This window comes from Oryctolagus cuniculus, chromosome 1 (assembly GCF_964237555.1).
Source record: "Oryctolagus cuniculus chromosome 1, mOryCun1.1, whole genome shotgun sequence".
In the NCBI taxonomy this organism is placed as follows: Eukaryota; Metazoa; Chordata; class Mammalia; order Lagomorpha; family Leporidae; genus Oryctolagus; species Oryctolagus cuniculus.
The window spans coordinates 61,019,018-61,039,364 of NC_091432.1; the positions used below are offsets into that span (position 1 = coordinate 61,019,018).

Consider the following 20,347-nt stretch of genomic DNA (forward strand, 5'->3'; position numbering starts at 1 on the left):
GGCTGGCGTGGGATAAGGGAAGAACAGAAGAAGCACCAGTGAGGACATGGATCACTGTACTTTCACTAGACCGTGAAGATCAGGTAATTGACCTATTACCATCACAGGAGGGAAAGGAAATTGTAATTGACATGATGTGCTATGGTGTGACATATTTTGTACATGCCGTTTTTATTTTTAAAGATTTATTTATTTTATTTGAAAAGCAGAGTTAATAAGAGGCAGAGAAAGAGAGAGAGTGGGAGAGAGGTCTTCCATCCACTGGATCACTCCGTGAGCTGGGCCAATCCAAAGCCAGGATTCAGGAGCTTCTTCCAGGTCTCCTACACGGTGCAGGGGCCCAAGGACTTGGGCCATTGTCCACTGCTTTTCCAGGCCACAGCATAAACCTGGATCAGAAACGAAGCAGCTGGGCCTCAAAGCGGTGCACAAAAGGGATGCCAGTGCTGCAGCCATGGCTTTACATGCTTTGCCACAGTGCCAGCCCCGACATGCTGTTTTGTTATCATTATTTTACTTCCAACATGGTCTTATATTCTTTTGTTTTGAAGATGTTTATTTAATTAATACAAATTTCATATGTAGATTTTAGGAATATAATGTTTCTTCCACCCATTCCTACCCTCCCACCCCCACTCCCATCCTACCTCCTATTCCCTCTCCCATTCCATTTTCCATTAAGATTCATTTTTATTCGACTTAATATACAGAAGACCAACTCTATACTAAGTAGAAATTTCAACATGGAAAGCCAAGACATAGTCGCAAAGACAATTCTGCATGAACGATCTCTGTGGGTGAGACCACCGTGGAAAGAAGGGGTCATCAAAAAAGAATGTATTTTTCTCCAAAGGGAGGAGAGAACTTCCACTTTGCATATGGCCCTGTCTAAAAACCAACAGAGTTTGTGGACTCAGAAGGCTTCCATAGTCTTGGTAGTTCTTGTCAAGAGCCTCAGGTGGTCACTGAAGTCAAAAATAAGAATGCTAATTGTTAAATCAACAACAAGAGTCACTGTGCACTTGCTCCCCATGTGGGACTTCTGTCCTTAAATTCTTTCTCCTTTATATTGAAATACATGCATATATTCTTTTTCTTTTTTACTTACCCAGAAACACAGGCAAAGATAAGGATGTAGGACAGTCTGAATGGTACTTGTAATTAAATTACCTTTACCTTTGAAAGAAAATATGCATAAATCACTCCTTATGATCCTCTTGCTGCTTACTTGGAGGATGATTTAAATCCAGGACTTCAAATAATTTTAAGAAGCAGGTGCTTTAATGTTATCACATTAGAGGCCTTAACTTCTCTCAGAGAAAACAAATAAACAGAAAATCAAATAAATGAGAAAATGAATTACTCATGACCTATTTGTTAGTCCACAACTCCTTGATTAATTGCCTTTACAAGGAATTTTGCTAAGTGGAAATCTGATCTACGAAAATCTAAATTTCACTATGAATTAATCACCAATTACTTTGGACAAACAAATTAAACATCTATATCCAATTCAGGAAATTAAGTGCTCTAGAAAGCACAATCCTTAAAAAAGTGGCATTCTAACTAATGCTTATATATCGTATGCTTCTCTACAAAAAGAAAGTAAAACTAGAAGTAACCTTTTGGGTCTTTTCACCATAAAGAAATGTTAAATATTTGAGGTGATAAATATATTTAAATTGACCAGCCATAGCAAATGCATACAGGTTTTGAAACATTATCTAGCTGGCGTTGTGGCGTATCGGGTAAAGCTGCCGCCTCCAGTGCCTCCAGTGCTGGCATCTCATATGGGCACCATTTCGAGTCTTGGCTGCTCCACTTCTAATTCAGCTCTCTGCTATGGCCTGGGGAAGCAGTAGAAGATGGCTCAAGTCCTTGGGCTCCTGCACCCTCGTGGAAGACCCAAAAGAAGCTCCTGGCTCCTGGCTGCAGATCAGCACAGTTCCGGCCGTTGCGGCCAGCAGATGGAGGACCTCTCTCTCTCTTTGACTCTCCTCTGTGTAACTCTAACTTTCAAATAAGTAAATAAATCTTAAAAAAAAAATGAAGTGGTTAAAGCAAATTAAAAAAAAAGAAACATTACCTAGTATCCAATAAATAGGGACAAACATGCTTGCTAAATTTTTTCAATAAAATTTTTTAAAAGTCTTACTGTTCAAAGACTTACCAGTATAAGTATATGGTATTTAAGATGATTTTTGTGCTGGTAAGTGAGAGACAGGTCTAACTTCATTCTTCTGCATGAGAATATTAAGTTTTCCCAGTACTATGTTTTGAGGAGACTTTTTTTCCCCCGTTGTGTGCTCTTGAGCCTTTGTCAAAAGCCAGTCAGTTGTAAATGCATGGATTGATTTCTGTAGTCTCTATTCTGTTCTGTTGGCCCATATGTTGTTCTTAGGCTGCACTGTGCTTTTTTGGAGACTAAGGCTTTGTAGTATATTTTGAAGTCAGTTATTGTGATGTCTCCAACTCTTCTTTTTATCAAGATCGCTTTGGTTATTCAGGATCTTTTTGATTCTGTATGAAGTTTAGGATTCCTTCTATTTTTGTGAAAAATGTCATTAGTATTTTGATAGAGATTATGTTAAAGCTGTAGATTTCTTTGACTGCTGTGGACATTTTAATAATATTAATTCCTAAACCAGTGAAGAAGTAATCATTGCTCCATTTATTTGTGTCTTCCTTTCATCAGCTTTTTATATTTTTTCTGCTATAGAAGTTTTTCAGCTTCACGGTTAAACTTATTTCTTTTTTTTTTTTTTTTTTTTTTTTTTTTTTTTTTTTTTTTATTTCTTGACAGGCAGAGTGGACAGTGAGAGAGAGACAGAGAGAAAGGTCTTCCTTTGCCGTTGGTTCACCCTCCAATGGCCGCCGCTGCAGCCGGCGCACCGCGCTGATCCGATGGCAGGAGCCAGGATCCAGGTACTTTTCCTGGTCTCCCATGGGGTGCAGGGCCCAAGCACCTGGGCCATCCTCCACTGCACTCCCTGGCCATAGCAGAGAGCTGGCCTGGAAGAGGGGCAACCGGGACAGAATCCGGCGCCCCGACCGGGACTAGAACCCGGTGTGCCGGCGCCGCAAGGTGGAGGATTAGCCTATTGAGCCACGGCGCCGGCTCTAAACTTATTTCTAAGTATTTTTTGTAGTTATTGTAAGAATTGTGTTTCTTGACTTCTTCTTCAGATAGTTTGCTGTTAATGCATAAAAATACAATTGATTTTTGGATGTTGATTGTGTACCCTGCCACTTTACTAGTCATTGATTAGCTCTAACAGATTTTTGTTGGAGGTTTGTTTTGTTGTTGTTTTAATACATAGCAGGGACAATATAGCTTCTTACTTTGCATGTTGGATTCAGTTTCTTTCTTTCTCTTGTCTAATTGCTTAGACTAGAATCTCCAGTACTATATTGAGTAGAAGTGATGGGAGTAACATCCCTGCACTGTTCCTGGTTTTTGTGAAAAGCTTTCAACTTTGCTCAGTTAAGTATAATCTTTACTATGGGGTTGTCATATATGAACTCTATTAAGCTAAATACATTCTTTCTATATCTGTTGAGATTTTACCAAGAAAGGACGTTGATTTTTCAAGTGCTTTTTTTAAATCTATTGATCATTTTCTGTTCTTCCTTAGGTTAATGTATTATGTCATGTTTATTGATTTATGAATATTGAACCATCTCTCAGGTAAGTTCTACTTGATTATATTGAATAATGTTTCTAGAGTGTTGTCTAATATAGCTTGTTGGTAACTTCTTGAAGATTTTTGCATCTATGTTCATCAGGCATATTGGTGTGCAGCACTTGGACTGGTATGGTTTTGGGATCAGGCATTGTAAAATGAGTTTAGAAGTATTCTCTTCTCTGTAGTTGTTTATAAGTGATTCAAAAGAATTGATGCTAGTAGTCCTTAAAATGTTTCATAGAATTCAGTCATGAAGCCATGAGCTACTAGGATTTTCTGTTATGGGAGACTTTTTTTTTATATATTCAACACTTTTTTGTGTCTTTTATAGCTCTATGAGGAACTGGTTAACTCCATTAGACTTCCATTATTGTTCTAAATCAATACTGTTGAGTGCTTCAGGCAGTTCCATCTGTGTATTTCTGTTTTAATTTTCTTACTCACCGTTGATCTGTTAAAATCTTCCATTTCTTAATAACCTGCTCTTGGTAGGATTTACACATCTAGAAAATTAATCCTTTCTTCTAATTTACCCTATTTGTTGGCATGTAATTGTTGAGAATAGTCTCTTATGGTCCTTTGTATTTATATCAATTTTAATGTCCCTCCTTTCATTTCTGATTTTATTCATTTAAATCTCTTCTCCTTTTTACTTAGTTCAGCTAAAAGTTTGCTAATTTTCTATATCCTTTCAAAAGAATCAGTTTTTAGTTTTGTGGTCACTCTTATTATTTGCAGTCTCTATTTCATCTAAAACTACATGGATCTTTATTGCTTCCTTCCTTCCATTAACTTTACAGAGATAAGTGAGTAATGAAAGAAAATGAGCAAAGTCAACACAGCATTAAAGTTTATGTATTGTATGGGGTTAGTAAATAGTCCAGCAAGATTTAAACATGAGATACTAAGTGTAGTCTAGTAGAGGACATTTCTGAATAGTTAGAGTAGAAAGAAATACAATAGAAAAGGGATGGTAAGGGTTAATTGTACTTGTTTTAATGTTGTTCCAAGAAATTTTAATTCTACCTTCAAAATGATGGAAAGACATTGAAGATTATTAAGCAGCAGATTAAAATATCTTCCAAAACATGCTGGAAGACCGATTGACTTGAAAAATATAAGACAAAGTAAACAAATAGATGGACCTGTCTAGATATTCTTTAAAGCAAAGAGTGAGAGTGGTGGAAGAAACGAAGAACTGACATCACAAATGATACTATATTAAAAGTAAAAGTTTTTCTTTAGGGATAGGCTAGAGAAAATAATCATTTTGAGGTACATAGATGGAACACAAGTTGGAACACATTAAGCTATAAAGAAATAATAGTCAAGAGATATAGAAGAATGCCAGAAAACAATGTAAAGATACCAGTTTAGCTAATGTAATTCAAAACAACAACCAAAAAAAAAACCTCACAGATAAGCCTTATTTTTGGCCAGGATACAGGTTGAGGTGATGAGTTTAGTTTTAGATGTGGTGGATTTAAAGAGTGTATGGAAATTTACAGTGGAAATATCCAATATGTAAGTAAAAGGATTCAATAGTGGTTAAATGGCCTAGTCAAAAAATTTTCTGAAAATTATCATTTTGATTATACTTGAGTCATAAGAATCAAAACAGTACCAGAGAGATGACAATGTCCAAAAATATGCTTTTCAAAAATAATTTTATAAGCAAGTCTAGTACCTGCTAACACTAACCGATAGAATAAATAAAGGGGAGAGTGATCCAACATGGGAAGTGAGATACTCAGCAGACTCATAGAATGGCAGATGCCCTAAATAGCACTCTGGCCTCAGAATCAGCCCTAAAGGCATTCAGATCTGGCTGAAAAGCCCATGAGAGTATTTCAGGCATGGAAAGCCAAGACACTCTGGCAAAAGATCTCTGTGAGTGAGATCTCAGTGGAAAGAACAGGTCTTCAAAGAAGGAGGTACCTTTCTCTGAAGGGAGGAGAGAACCTCCACTTTGACTATGACCTTGTCTAAACAAGATAAGAGTCGGAGAACTCAGAGGGCTTCCATAGCCTTGGAAACTCATGACTGGAGCATAGGGAGATTACTGATGCCATAGACAGGAGTGTCAATTGGTAAAGTCAACAACAGGAGTCACTGTGCACTTACTCCTCATGTAGGATCTCTGTCCTTAATGTGCTGTGCATTGAGATTTAATGCTATAACGAGTACTCAAATAATATATTTCACTTTGTGTTTCTATGGGGGTGCAAACTGTTGAAATCTTTACTTAATGCATACTAAACTGATCCTCTGTAAAAAAAAAAAAAAAAAAAAAGAAAAGAAAAGAAAAGAAAAGAAACTATCAACTCCCAACTTGACTCTCACTGGGATTAAACATGACAATAGGTCTGATCTGATTTCATCATCATTAAAAAAAATCATCTATTATTTTTCACTTTATGTTTCTGTGTGGGAGCAAACTGTTGAAATCCTTACTTAATGTATACTAAGCTGATCTTCTGTATATTAAGATAATCGAAAATGAATCTTGATGTGAATGGAAGGGGAGAGGGAGTGGGAAAGGGGAGGGTTGTGGGTGGGAGGGACGGTATGGGGGGGAAGCCATAGTAATCCATTATTCGTACTTTGGAAACGTATATTCATTAAATAAAAGTTAAAAAAAAATAATAATTTTAAGAAAACAAGGGCCAGAATTATGGCACAAGTGGCTTAGGCTGCTGTTTATGATGCCAGGACCCCATATTGGAGTGCTGGTTTGGGACTTGGCTACTCTGCTTCCAATCCAGATTCCTGCTAATGTGCAAAAACTAGTATCTTTTTACTCATGTGGGAGGCCAGGCTGGAGTTCCTGGTTTCTTGTTTCATCCTTGAATGTTGTGACCATTTGGGGAAGTGAATCAGCAGATGAAAGCCTCTTTCTCTCTTTCTCTCTCTCTCTCTCTTTCTCTCTCTCTTCCCCAAATGGGGCTGGGAAAACTGGGTCTGCACATGCAGAAGTATGAAACTAGACCCCAACCTTACACCTTACACAAAAATCCATTGAAAATGAATCAAAGGCCTAAATCTACTCCTCTATATCAACAAATTACTAGAGAACATTGGGAAAACTCTGTAAGACATTGCCATAAGCAAAGCCTTCTTTAAAAGACCCCAAAGCACAGATGGTCAAAATATAAATTGGCTAATGGGATTACTTCAAGATGAGAAGAATCTGCAGTGTAAAAAAAAATCATCAATGAAGAAGCAAGTGACAGAATGGCAGAAATGATTGCAAACTATGCAACTGATAATGGGTAAACATCCAGAATCTATGAAGAGCTTAAGGAATTCAACAACAACAAAATAAACAATCCAATTAACAAATGGGCAAAGGACATTTTGAAGAGAGGAAATTCAAATGATCAATAGAGGCTTGAGAAACTGCTCAGCATCACTAGCCGTCAGGGAAATGCAAATCAAAACCACAAAGAGGTTTCACCTCACCCCAGTTAGAAGGCTCTCATACAGAAATCAACAAATAACAAATGCTGGAGAGGATGTGAGGAAAAAGGTACCCTAATCCACAGTTGGTGGGACTGTAAACTGGTGTAGCCACTGTGGAAATACAGTGTGGAGATACCTCAGAAATCAGAATATAGACCTACCATATACCCAGTCATCCCACTCTTAGGATATTACCCAAATCCAAAGAAATCAGCATATGAAAGAGTTATCTGTAGCCCAGTGTTCATTGCAGCTCAACTCACAATAGCTAAGGTATGGAATCAATCCAGATGTCCATCAACTGTTGACTGGATAAAGAAATTCTGGTATATACATACTATGGTTACTATTAAGATATAGAAAAAATGAAATCCTATCTTTTACAACTAAATGGATGCAACTAGAATCCATTATACTTAGTGAAAAAAGCCAATCCCAAAAGACAGTTACCATATGTTTTCCCTGATCTGATTTAACTAATAGAATCCTGAAATGTAATGTATTGGAGTATAATGCACATTTTAAGATTTGATGATTGAGATTCCTATTCTGTTGAGTAACAGTGTTTTTTTCTTATTATTATCTGTTGAACTCTGACTTAGTGTAGGGTTAAACTTATGATCATTAAGTAAACTGAAAGAACATGTTTCTAAAAAATTAAGAGTGGGAATGTGAGAGAGAAGGGGAAGAAGGGTTTTAGCATGTGCAGGAGGGAGGGTAGGTTGTGAAGTTATCACTATGTTCCTAACTTCATTTATGAAATACATGAAACTCTACAACTTAAATAAAAACTTTTTTTTAACTTTGATTTAGTAAATATAAATTTCCAAAGTACAGTTTATGGATTACAGTGGCTCCCCCCCCATAACTTCCCTCCCACTCACACCCCTCCCATCTCCTGCTCCCTCTCCCATTCCATTCACTTCAAGATTCATTTTCAATTATCTTTATATACAGAAGATCGATTTAGTATATATTAAGTAAAGATTTCATCAGTGTGCACCTACACAGAAACACAAAGTGCAAAATACTGTTTGAGTACTAGTTATAGCATTACTTCACATTGGACAACACATTAAGGACAGATCCCACATGAGAAGTAAGTACACAGTGACTCCTGTTGTTGACTTAACAATTTGACACTCTTGTTTATGATGTCAGTAATCTCCCTAGGCTCTGGAGTTGCCAAGGCTATGGAAGCCTTTTGAGTTTGCCAACTTTGATCTTATTCTGGCAGGGTCATAGTCAAAGTGGAAGTTCTCTCCTTCCTTCAGAAAAAGGTACCTCCTTCTTTGATGGCCGCGTTCTTTCCACTGGGACCTCACTCACAGAGATCTTTCATTTAGGTCTTCTTTTTTTCTTTTTCTTTTTCTTTTTTTTTATTTTTTTGTCAGAGTGTCTTGGCTTTCCATCCCTAAAATAATCTCATGGGCTCTTCAGCCAGATCCGAATGCTTTAAGGGCTGATTCTGAGGCCAGAGTGCTGTTTAGGACATCTGCCATTCTATAAGTCTGCTGTGTATCCTGTAGAATGCTGGATCATTCTCTCCCTTTTTGATTCTATCAGTTAGTATTAGCAGACACTAGTCTTGTTTGTGTGATCCCTTTGACTCTTAGACATATCAGTGTCATCAATTGTGAACAGAAATTGATCACTTGGACTAGTGAGATGGCATTGGTACAAGCCACCTTGATGGGATTGTATTGGAATCCCCTGGCACGTTTCTAACTACACCATTTGGGGCATGTCTGATTGAGCATGTCCCAAATGGTACATCTCCTCCCTCTCTTATTCCCACTCTTATATTTAACAGGGATCACTTTTCAGTTAAAATTTAAACACCTAAGAATAATTGTGTGTTAATAACAGAGTTCAACCAATAGTACTAGAACAAAAAAAAAATACTAAAATGGATAAAGTATTACATTGTACATCAACAGTCAGGACAAGAGCTGATCAAGTCACTGTTTCTCATAGTGTCCATTTCACTTCAACAGGTTTCCCCTTTGGTGCTCAGGTAGTTGTTCCCAATCAGGGAGAACATATGATATTTGTCCCTTTGGGACTGGCTTAATTCACTCAGCATAATGTTTTCCAAATTCCTCCATCTTGTTGCAAATGACTGGATTTCATTGTTTTTGAATGCTATATAGTATTCCTATAGTACATGTCCCATAATTTCTTTATCCAGTCTACTGTTGATGGGCATTTGGGTTGGTTCCAGGTCGTAGCTATTGTGAATTGAGCTGCAATAAACATTAATGTGCAGACAGCTTTCTTGTTTGCCAATTTAAATTCCTTTGGGTAAATTCCAAGGAATGGTATGGCTGGGTTGTATGGTAGGGTTATATTCAGGTTTCTGAGGAATTTCCAGACTGACTTCCATACTGGCTTGACCAGTTTGCATTCCCACCAACAGTGGGTTAGTGTCCCTTTTACCCCAGATCCTCTACAATATCTTTTGTTGGTAGATTTCTGAATGTGAGCCATTCTAACCTGGGTGAGGTGAAACCTCATTGTGGTTTTGATTTGCATTTTCCTGATTGCTAGTGATCTTGAACATTTTTTCATGTGCCTGTGGCCATTTGGATTTCCTCTTTTGAAAAATGTCTATTGAGGTCCTTGGCCCATCTCTTAAGTGGTTTGTTTGTTTTGATGTTGTGGAGTTTCTTGATTTCTTTGTAGATTCTGGTTATCAACCATTTATCGGTTGCATAGTTTGCAAATATTTTTTCCCATTCTGTTGGTTGCCTCTTTACTTTCCTGACTGTTTCTTTTGCAGTACAGAAACTTCTCAATTTGATGCAATCCCAAATGTTAATTTTGGCTTTGACTGTCGGTGTTTCTGGGTTTTTTTCCAAGAAGTTTTTGACGGTACCTATATCTTGCAGGGTTTCTCCAATGTCCTCTAATAATTTGATGGTGTCGGGTCGTAGATTTAAGTCTTTAATCCATGTTGAGTGGATTTTTGTGTAAGGTGGAATGTAGGGGTCTTGCTTCATGCTTCTGCACATGGAAATCAGAAGACAGGTCTTCTTCAGGAAATAGATAATCTCAATCTCATTAGAGGACTACAGGGTATTTGAACAGGGAATGTTTCTTTTCTTTTTTGAAACAGTTAAATTAGATTGACCTTCATAGCCATTATGCTTGATATTATATCCATACAACATTTACAGCTGTATTTGAAATGATTGGCATACCTGATCCATCAAAATACCAACCTATAAGTAAACTAAACTTCTCATTATTTTCAAAATTCTTCGGGGTCAGTATCTTCAGTCTCATACTATCCTTGAGCAATGGAAGCTTTGAGGTTGAAGGAAACGTCACCAATCAATAGGTATCAAAATAGCTGAGATGGGAACAAGTTGCTCTTCTTGGAACTAACCATAATCTTTCCAATACATATTGTTATGCAAAATTAATAATCAAATTGCAGGTCTGTTTCACATTTAATTTTAGCTTGCCATCACAGGGTATGTACTCTGTCAAACCAGACTCCACAAAATAAGGCTACTTGAGTGTTAGAGACAAATGTGAATATTATTTCTATTGATGAATCAACTTGTGTGACATTCAACATTATTAACTACTCTGTGTCTGAGGTACTAGTTCTCTTTGATGGTAAATGACAATTACAACTTTGTAACTATGACTTTAAAATCACATTAGACTCTTTATAAACATCTTTTAATATTATCTGAAATATAGTATTATTGTATTAACATATAAATTATTATTACATTTTCCAATACTATTCATAAATGTAATTTTATTTCTAATTTAAGTTTCATTTGCAAAGAAGATAGGAATAAAAGTTCTAATTCTTGATTCTTTCTCCCCAGGATAAAGACTTCGGGGAAAATTGAGCACCTGTTTTGAATTAATTATGCTGGTATCCAACAATACGTATGTAGCCCCCCAATATTTTATTCTTAATGGAATTCCTGGTCTGGAGAGAGTACATGTGTGGATCTCCCTCCCACTCTGCACGATGTATATCATCTCCCTCGTGGGAAACCTTGGCCTTGTGTATCTCATTTTTTGTGAAGAGTCTTTGCATCGTCCAATGTATTTCTTTTTGGCCATGCTCTCCCTCATTGACCTCCTTACCTGCACCACCACTCTACCCAAGGCACTCTGCATCTTCTGGTTCAATCTCAAGGAGATTAACTTCCATGCTTGCTTAGTACAGATGTTCTTTGTCCATGGGTTCACAGGTGTGGAGTCTGGCGTGCTCATGCTCATGGCTCTGGATCGCTATGTGGCCATTTGCTACCCACTGCGTTATGCTGCCATACTGACTAACCCTATCATTGTCAAGGCTGGGCTTGCCACCTTCTTGAGGGGTGTGTTGCTGATGATGCCTTTCCCATTCTTGGTCAAACGTCTGCCATTCTGCCAAAGCAATATCATCTCCCATACCTATTGTGACCACATGTCTGTGGTAAAGTTATCCTGTGCTAGCATCAAAGTCAATATCATCTATGGTCTGATGGTTGCCCTCCTGATTGGGGTGTTCGACATTTGCTGTATATCTGTTTCTTACACTATGATCCTCCGGGCAGTGGTCAGTCTCTCATCATCAGATGCTCGACAGAAAGCCTTTAGCACGTGCACTGCTCATATATCTGCCATCATCATCACCTATGTTCCAGCATTATTTACTTTGTTTACTCACCGTTTTGGGGGACACACCATTCCCCCTTCTATTCATATCATTGTTGCTAATCTTTATCTTCTGCTTCCCCCAACATTGAACCCTATTGTTTATGGGGTAAAGACAAAGCAAATCCGAGACAGTGTCATAAAGTTCTTGCAGGGTAATAAAGGTGCAAGTTCTTCAAAAACAACTTAAATGAAACAGAAAAAAGATGAAGGAAAATTAAAAAGAAAGAACTCACCTTAATCCTATGTTCACACATGTGTGATATACATTTTCCATTAACTCTCATAAATTGTGTTTTCTGAAACTATATTGGAGAAATAAACAACTAATCTTGCTTTTGTGTCTCATTGCCTTTCCCAACTTTTCTCCATCCAAATCCTTTACAATTTTAATGTAACTTATTCCTTAAAAATTGAGATACAATTATATATCTTTATTGTGTAACACGTGATGTTTTGGAATATATATATGTGTGTGTGTGTTATCTCTCTCTCTATATATATATAGAAAGATAGATATAGATATAGATATATAGATATCTCTCTCTCTTGAGAAATGGATAACTCTGGTTGATCTCACAGAAACAGAGCCTGGAATAATGATTTCCCTCAATAGTTTTAATAAAGTCATTAGTGTGGGTTCACAACAATTTTTCAACTTATCCATCTAAGTTATTTGCTTAACCTTTTGAAGGAGTCCTCAATTGTCTTTTCTACATTGCTAATCTTTTATAAAATAAGAAATGAAATGGCTTTTCAGGTCTTGGCAGTCTTCGAAGCTAAAATTTCTCTGTATATCAAATCCAGAAAGTACCTAATGTCATCACAGTTACTAGAACCCAAGACTTACTTATTTGAAGGAGTGGGTGCTCCAGAAGTCACATGCAGAAGCTATTTTGTAGTTGGATGCCAACTAATTGGTAAAATGATTGGCTGATTTGTTCATTTATGCATTCATTCATTTATGCTTTACTTATACCTTGCTTCATTTTACATATTAGTGAATATTTTTATCAACTCAACTAAAGCCTAGAATTGAACTTAATTACCTTTTTCTGATTGCCAAATATACTGTGTTATCATAACACACTTACAATAAATTTTTTGTTTATGATTTTGTCTATTTAAAGCTAGAAGATATGGTCCATGAACTCACCGGATGTCACTGTATTTATATTTCAGGCTCTAATATGATGTATAAAAGTTATGAATGAAGCAAACTTTCATGAAATGAATAAACTAATTAGTCTACATTTGTTAGGCATTATGCTAAGTACTATCAATTGGAAAAATGTAGACATTCTTCCTATTAGAAAAAAATTTGCAGTCTAGTTGAAATTATCAGTAAAATCATGTTAAATAGATTACTGTGTTAGTAGTCTTTATAGAGGGCAGGAAAGGATCAAGTAATCAATTCAAACTAGAAAGTAACCTGTATGTGAGTGTTTTTCTCATTGTAGGGTCTTCTGGAAATGGGTTTTAATTGTCAAGGGTAGGGACTGTCTTCTTCATGGGATATGATTCTTAAAACTAGGATTTCCACTTGATCATTTGTGGCACACTATGCTTAGAGACTAAGAGGCAGAGGAATCAATGATTTCACTGACAGAGGTGCTTAACCTATATCATTATTTGGAGATATGTTGCTGCTACATAATGATGATGGAGAGAAAATGTTTGGAATCAAAGAGCTTCAGTGAGATACCTCTCCATGCTCCCGTGCTTGGTAAATACCAGTGGCTAAGTGTAGCTTTTAAATACCAAAAACAGCATAGAAACCAGGATGTCAGTTCCTTCAGGGATAAAGGCATTGGACACTTACTGCGAAAGGAACCTAAACCAGCAGAAGCTCTGGCTCTGGGAGACTTGAATCTATAATAAGACATAGAATAAGAGATCATGGATAACAATTATGGCTTCTCGACCAACTATAGTAGTTGGTCTGTAACTTGTCTCATTAGTCCTCTTTGTTTAGATTGTGTTCTTCATTCTGTTTTTTAAGAAATTGTGATTGACCACTAATTTAAAAAAAATGAAAGTCTAAAGTGAATATAAGATGCAATTGAGTGTGATCTTGCCAGTGATAGGCTATAGCTGTAAATCCTCACATATCCCCTTGTAGCGGGAGACAGGACACCAAGGCTTTTAGCAGGAAACAGATTTTGTTTCCTATACCAGCAGTCCCAGAGGATTTGTATCCAGAGTACTGGCCCCAAACAAAGCAGGGTATTGTCTTATATACCCTGACACAAATAACTATAAGTTTCCCTTTACATATTTGACTAAACATCTTATGATTGGATATTTTAGAGCTGTAGCACTGTTTACATAATTGTTACAATGTTGTTCATGCATACACTAAAACTGTTTAAGTTGGGAGATAGCTTTTTTTTGAAAGTCCTATTTGGCCTCTTGTTCTTGGAAAGTCCCTACCATATCTGCCCCTAGCCAGTTTCCATTTACAGCTTAACTATTTGTTTTATATGGTTTTTGTAGGGGTCTGTAGCACATTTTGATGCTCAAACTCTCTTAGGCTCATAGAGCATCACCTTAGTTTAAAGGCATATTTTTACTTTTTTATGACCTTGCCTTTACACCAATTTATAATAGCTAAGCATCATGCCCAAAAGAGGGAAAGGGTGTTGGTATCAACCTTTCCCCCAAGTCTAGTTACTTTAAGCAGTTAGGGCAAACAATTAGGGCAAAAATCAAAACATTAGCTAGAAACTAGGAGTACATTACAGTCAGGGGACTGATGTAGAGAATAAGAACAGTCTACTTGTTTTGTCAGGCAGTTAGTTCCTCAAGTTTCTGCCGTGTCTAGATCGGTCAGCTTCTGAATGACTAAAGCAGGGCTGTTGTCTTTGGGAGTCTCTTGAGATGCAGCTTGTTTGTTTCAGATACAGCTTGGTTGACTTCTATGGCATTGATGGAGCAGAGGTATTGTCCCAGTTGTCTTTTGATATCGGCTTGACTTTGTGGATCCAGGTGACAACCTCTGGCTGCCTTTTTAGCAGCTGCTGTGTGGAGTCATAATAAATACCGGTCTTTTAGCATGTCCAGAGCCAAGGGACTCTAACTTCAAGTTTTTCATGTTTGATGGACCCATAGTTCCAGGAGGCTATCAGGTAGTAAGGCACCCTGGAATTTAGAATTAACAACCAAATCTTAGAAACAGATGTGACTGCCATGAAAGTTTATAATCTAGGCCTTTATTTTTGTAAATGAGAGCATCTTTTTTTAAACAAAGAGTTACTTTTTTCTTGTTGTTTAAGCACAATACTTAATAATCACAACTTTATTTTGAGGTCATTGACCAAAGATTATAGCAGCAGGTAGAAATTTTGTGTAACTGAGAACAGAGTGTGAACCTCCTTAGGGAAGACACTGTTGACTCTCAACATCTGGCTGGCCTGGGAAGAGAGTTGGCCTGAAAAAAGGTTAGCATAGAATAAGCAGCATCTTTAAAAGAAAATGTGCATTCCTGTCTGTGACATTATTGACTCTAGGCTGTCCTTCAATAGTAGTGGTTACTTTGTTAGGCAGGCAGACTGAATGGCCTTTTCAGCCTGGTGTTGTGTTGTGGAGAGGAGCAGGGTCTGCGGTCCTGACTTGGGAGCCTTTCAACTTCGAGGAAGTTCTGTTTTCTTTTCTTATTTTTTTCTTTTAAAGTTTTATTTATTTATTTATTTAAAAGTCAGTTATACAGAGAGAGAAGGAGAGGCAGAGAGAGAGAGAGAGAGGTCTTCCATCCGCTGGTTCACTCCCCACTTGGCAGCAATGGCTGGAGCTGCACCAATCTGAAGCCAGGAGCCAAGAGCTTCTTCCAGGTCTCCCACATGGGTGCAGGGGCCCAAGGACTTGTGCCATCTTTTACTGCTTTCCCAGGCCATAGCAGAGAGCTGGATCAGAAGTGGAGTAGCCAGGACTCGAACTGGCATCCATATGGGACACCAACACTGCAGGCAGTGGCTTTACCTGCTACGCCACAGCACGGGCCCCCAAGGGCAGTTCTGTCTTCAAGGCCAAACTCGTGGGTGAGCTGACAGGACTCTTTAGTGGCTGGATTTTTTTTTATTGACTGCTGTTTGCCCAAAGCCTTGGTTTTCCATATCGAAAATCCATGCCATTTGGGTGGACTGGCCTTGTTGGGACTCCTGATGGCAGGTCAGTGCGTATAAAGCTGTTATTAATGACACTCACCCCTATATTGTTTCTGTTGCCTAGCTTGCTCCTCTTCCTCCTGGCCTCAGTTAAAATAGACCACAGAGGCAGCCTTCAGAACATCAGCCAAGGGGATGACGTCAGTCCCATCCCTAAATTTAGGTGGGCTGAGCTGGAAATGTGTAGTCACAGGTATGTTTTGGCTGTGTTTTTCTTGTGAGATAAGACAATGCCCATGAGGAGAGTTGTGTCCTTTAGGTAAGATCAAAACTTGGTGATCAAAAAAAAAAAAAAAAAAGGCCGGTGCCGTGGCTCACTAGGCTAATCCTCTACCTAGCGGCGCCGGCACACCAGGTTCTAGTCCCGGTCGGGGCGCCGGATTCTGTCCCGGTAGCCCCTCTTCCAGGCCAGCTCTCTGCTGTGGCCAGGGAGTGCAGTGGAGGATGGCCCAAGTGCTTGGGCCCTGCACCCCATGGGAGACCAGGAGAAGCACCTGGCTCCTGGCTCCTGCCATTGGATCAGCGCGGTGCGCCGGCCGCAGCGCGCTGGCCACGGTGGCCATTGGAGGGTGAACCACCAGCAAAGGAAGACCTTTCTCTCTGTCTCTCTCTCTCACTGTCCACTCTGCTTGTCAAAAATAAATAAATAAATAAATACTTGGTGATCACCTTACCCAAACTTTAATAAGTTTTTAATTCATTAGTAAAACTTCTGTATTTCCAATTTAGTTTTGTTTTGCTCAAAAGTGGGGCTTTGTCTGGTAAATCTAACTGCAAAATCATATCATGATTAAGCTTTTATTTTGTATATATCAGGCATTATTACAGAAAAAGGGTAGCCATCCCTTTCATAAGATCTGGGAAATTAAACTGTACAGCCAGATGGCGAGTCTTCCAGAATAGTTTTTTATCTTGAAAAGAATACAGGAGAAATGAGGCCACAAGTTAGGCCTCCCAGATTGTTTACCCTTAATAATTTATTATCAAGTGAAAGCTTAGCAAGCAATGATAACTGTCAAATACTACAACTTATGAAAACATTTACCAGTAGGTGAAAATTTCTTTGTGAATTTTAAGACTAGAGTACATGTATTTGAAAACATTGATCTTTTACATGTACTAATTTATTTTTTAAACAACTACACTTAAATTACCTAAGATGCTAAATATTAGATAAACATGGTTATTATCTTATGCTATGATCTTATTGAAGAACAACCCTAGAAAAGGTTAATTGGACTTTATAGGGAGTAATATGGATTGCTAATATTTTTATGATTGTAAATATTTAACAGAACATTATAGGGCAAAACAATAAAGTGGTTTTAGTAACAGCTTTCATAAATCTTGAACTGTTTTTCTTTCTTTTTTTATTTTTAAAGATTTATTTTATTTATTTGAAAGTCAGAGTTACACAGAGAGAGAAGGAGACGCAGAGAGAGAGAAGTCTTCCATCTGCTGATTCACTCCCCAATTGGCTGAAACGGCCAGAGCTGCATCAATCCGAAGCCAGGAGCCAGGAGCTTCCTCCAGGTCTTCCATGCAGGTGTAGGGGCCCAAGGATTAAGACCATCTTCAACTGCTTTCCCAGGCCATAGCAGAGAGCTGGATAGGAAGCGAAGCAGCCGGGACTTGAACCGGCGCCCATATGGGATACCGGCACTGCAGACGAAGGTTTTACTCGCTATACCACAGCGCCGGTCTCAAACTGTTTTTCTTAAATTACTATCAAGTAATTAGAATTACTTTTTGCTCTTAAAAACCTGAATTAACCATACTTCTTCATTTGGAACCTGTAGTTCATTGTTAGATTTCAGTTTTATTTGTTTAACAGAGCTATTTCAATGTACTGAATACATGGAAATCATGGGAAAAGTCCTTAGGAATCTAGAAGAGGAAATATTTAAACACAAAACCAGCAGTGTTTTAACTTTTATGAGTGGCTTGTTTTGTATTATTTTTTGAATGTCTGTCAAAATGTCAAGAAGGTTTAAAATATCTGATTGAGGTGCCGGTGCAGGGGATCAATGTGTTAATCTTCTGCCTGCAGTTCCAGCATTCTGGGTGCCGGTGCTCCTCTTCTCATCCAGCTCTCTGCTATGGCCTGGGAAAGCAGTAGAAGATGGCCCAAGTCCATGGGTCCCTGCACTCATGTGGGATACCAGGAAGAAGTTCCTAGCTCCTGACTTCAGATCGGCACAGCTCCAACCATTGTGGCCATTTGGGGAGTGAATCAGTGGATGGAAGACCCTTCTCTCTGTCTCTCCCTCTCGCTGTCTATAACTCTACTTCTCAAATAAATAAATAAATAAAATCTTTAAAAATATAAATAAAAAATAAAATATCTGGTTGGAATGTGATCTCCTAACATCATGATATAATACAGACTAGACTAATATAAATTATTGTTATAAAATGCACCTTTAAAAACTTTAAAATAAGTGCATAAACAAATTATTTTTTTAAAGATTTATTTATTTGCAAGTCAGAGTTAAACAGAGAAAGGAGAGGCAGAGAGAGAGAGAGAGGTCTTCCATCTGCTGGTTCACTCCCCAATTAGCCGTAATGGCCGGAGCTGTGCTGATCTGAAGCCAGGAGCTAGGAACTTCTTCCTGGTCTCCCACATGGGTGCAGGGTCCCGAGGACTTGGGCCATCTTCTACTGCTTTCCCAGGCCATAGCAGAGAGCTGGATCAGAAGAGGAGCAGCCAGGACTAGAACCGGCGCCCCTATGGAATGCCGACGCTTCAGGCCAGGGCATTAACCTGCTATACCAAAGCACCGGCAACCACAAACTATAATTATTTTAAAACTTAGTTGTTTTACACAATCATAACTTTAGCAAGCAACAGAGAACACAAAAGATCATCTCAATAGTATACCAGATCTATGTCTTTTTTGATCTGTCACCAAAAGGGAAAATGAAAACCTTGAGTGTAAGAATTAGCACATGAAATCACCCCATAATCTGGGACCATTTAACAGAGTCAGAACCTGAAAAGCTTTCAGGACCTGACTAACAAATTGACAAAGAAACCAATTAAGAAGAAAGTTATTAAAAGGAGATATTGCAATTGTTTGCCAAAACACATTTAAAATTTTTTTTAACTTTTATTTAATGAATATAAATTTCCAAAGTACAGAATATGGATTACAATGGCTTCCCCCCATAACGTCCCTCCCACCCGCAACCCTCCCCTTTCCCACTCCCTCTCCCCTTCCATTCACATCAAGATTCATTTTCGTTTCTCTTTATATACAGAAGATCAGTTTAGCATACATTAAGTAAAGATTTCAACAGTTTGCTCCCACACAGAAACATAAAGTGAAAAATACTGTTTGAGTACTAGTTATAGCATTAAATCACACTGTACAGCACACTAAGGACAAAGATCCTACATGAGGAGTAAGTGCACAGTGACTCCTGTTGTTGACTTAACAAATTGACACTCTTGTTTATGGCCTCAGTAATCACCCTAGGCTCTTGTCGTGAGCTGCCAAGGCTATGGAAGCCTTTTGAGTTCACCAACTCTGATCATTTTTAGACAAGGCCATGGTCAAAGTGGAAGTTCTCTCCTCCCTTCAGAGAAAGGTACCTCCTTCTTTGATGACCCATTCTTTCCACTGGGATCTCATTCGTGGAGATCTTTCATTTAGGTTTTTTTTTCCCCCCGAGTGTCTTGGCTTTCCATGCCTGAAATACTCTCATGGGCATTTCAGCCGGATCCGCATGCCTTAGGGCTGATTATGATGCCAGAGTGCTGTTAGGACATATGCCATTCTATGGGTCTGCTCTGTATCTCACTTCCCATGTTGGATCATTCTCTCCCTTTTTGATTCTATCAGCTAGTATTTGCAGACACTATTTGTTTATGTGATCCCTTTGGTTCTTAGCCCTTTCATTATGATCAATTGTGAACAGAAATTGATCACTGGGACTAGTGAGATGGCATTGGTACATGCCACCTCGATGGGATTGAATTCGAATCCCCTGGTATGTTTCTAACTCTACCGTTTGAGGTAAGTCAACTTGAGCATGTCCCGAATTGCACATCTCTTCCCTCTCTTATTCCCACTCTTATATTTAACAGTGATCACTTTTCAGTTAAGTTTCAGCACTTAAGAAGAATTGTGTATTCATTACAGTATTCAACCAAAAGTATTAAGTAGAACAAACAAAAGAGATACTAAGAGGGATAACATATTAAGTTTAGACTACTTTTTGGTAATTGTTAACATAGGATATACATACTTTTTTTTATTTATTTACTTGACAGGTAGAATTACATAGAGAGAGAGAGAGAGAGAGAGAGAGAGAGAGAGAGAGAGAGAAAGGTCTTTCTTCTGTTGGTTCACTCCCCAAATG

At 38.2% G+C, this 20,347-nt stretch overlaps 1 protein-coding gene across 1 annotated transcript; it reads left to right on the forward strand.

Annotated features, from left to right (window-relative positions):
• Positions 1–12,159, forward strand: OR52N5 (olfactory receptor family 52 subfamily N member 5). The gene is made up of 3 exons (XM_051823105.2): positions 1–83; positions 3,636–3,688; positions 10,997–12,159. Exon 3 carries the CDS (start codon positions 11,041–11,043, stop codon positions 12,007–12,009), a length of 969 nt encoding a protein of 322 aa, XP_051679065.1. The 5' UTR covers positions 1–83; positions 3,636–3,688; positions 10,997–11,040; the 3' UTR covers positions 12,010–12,159.
• The last annotated feature ends 8,188 nt before the right edge of the window (positions 12,160–20,347 follow it).

What these genes read in the sequence shown, in the direction of transcription:
- OR52N5 (XM_051823105.2), top strand. Translation starts at nt 11,041, where the DNA reads ATGCTGGTATCCAACAATACGTATGTAGCCCCCCAATATTTTATTCTT.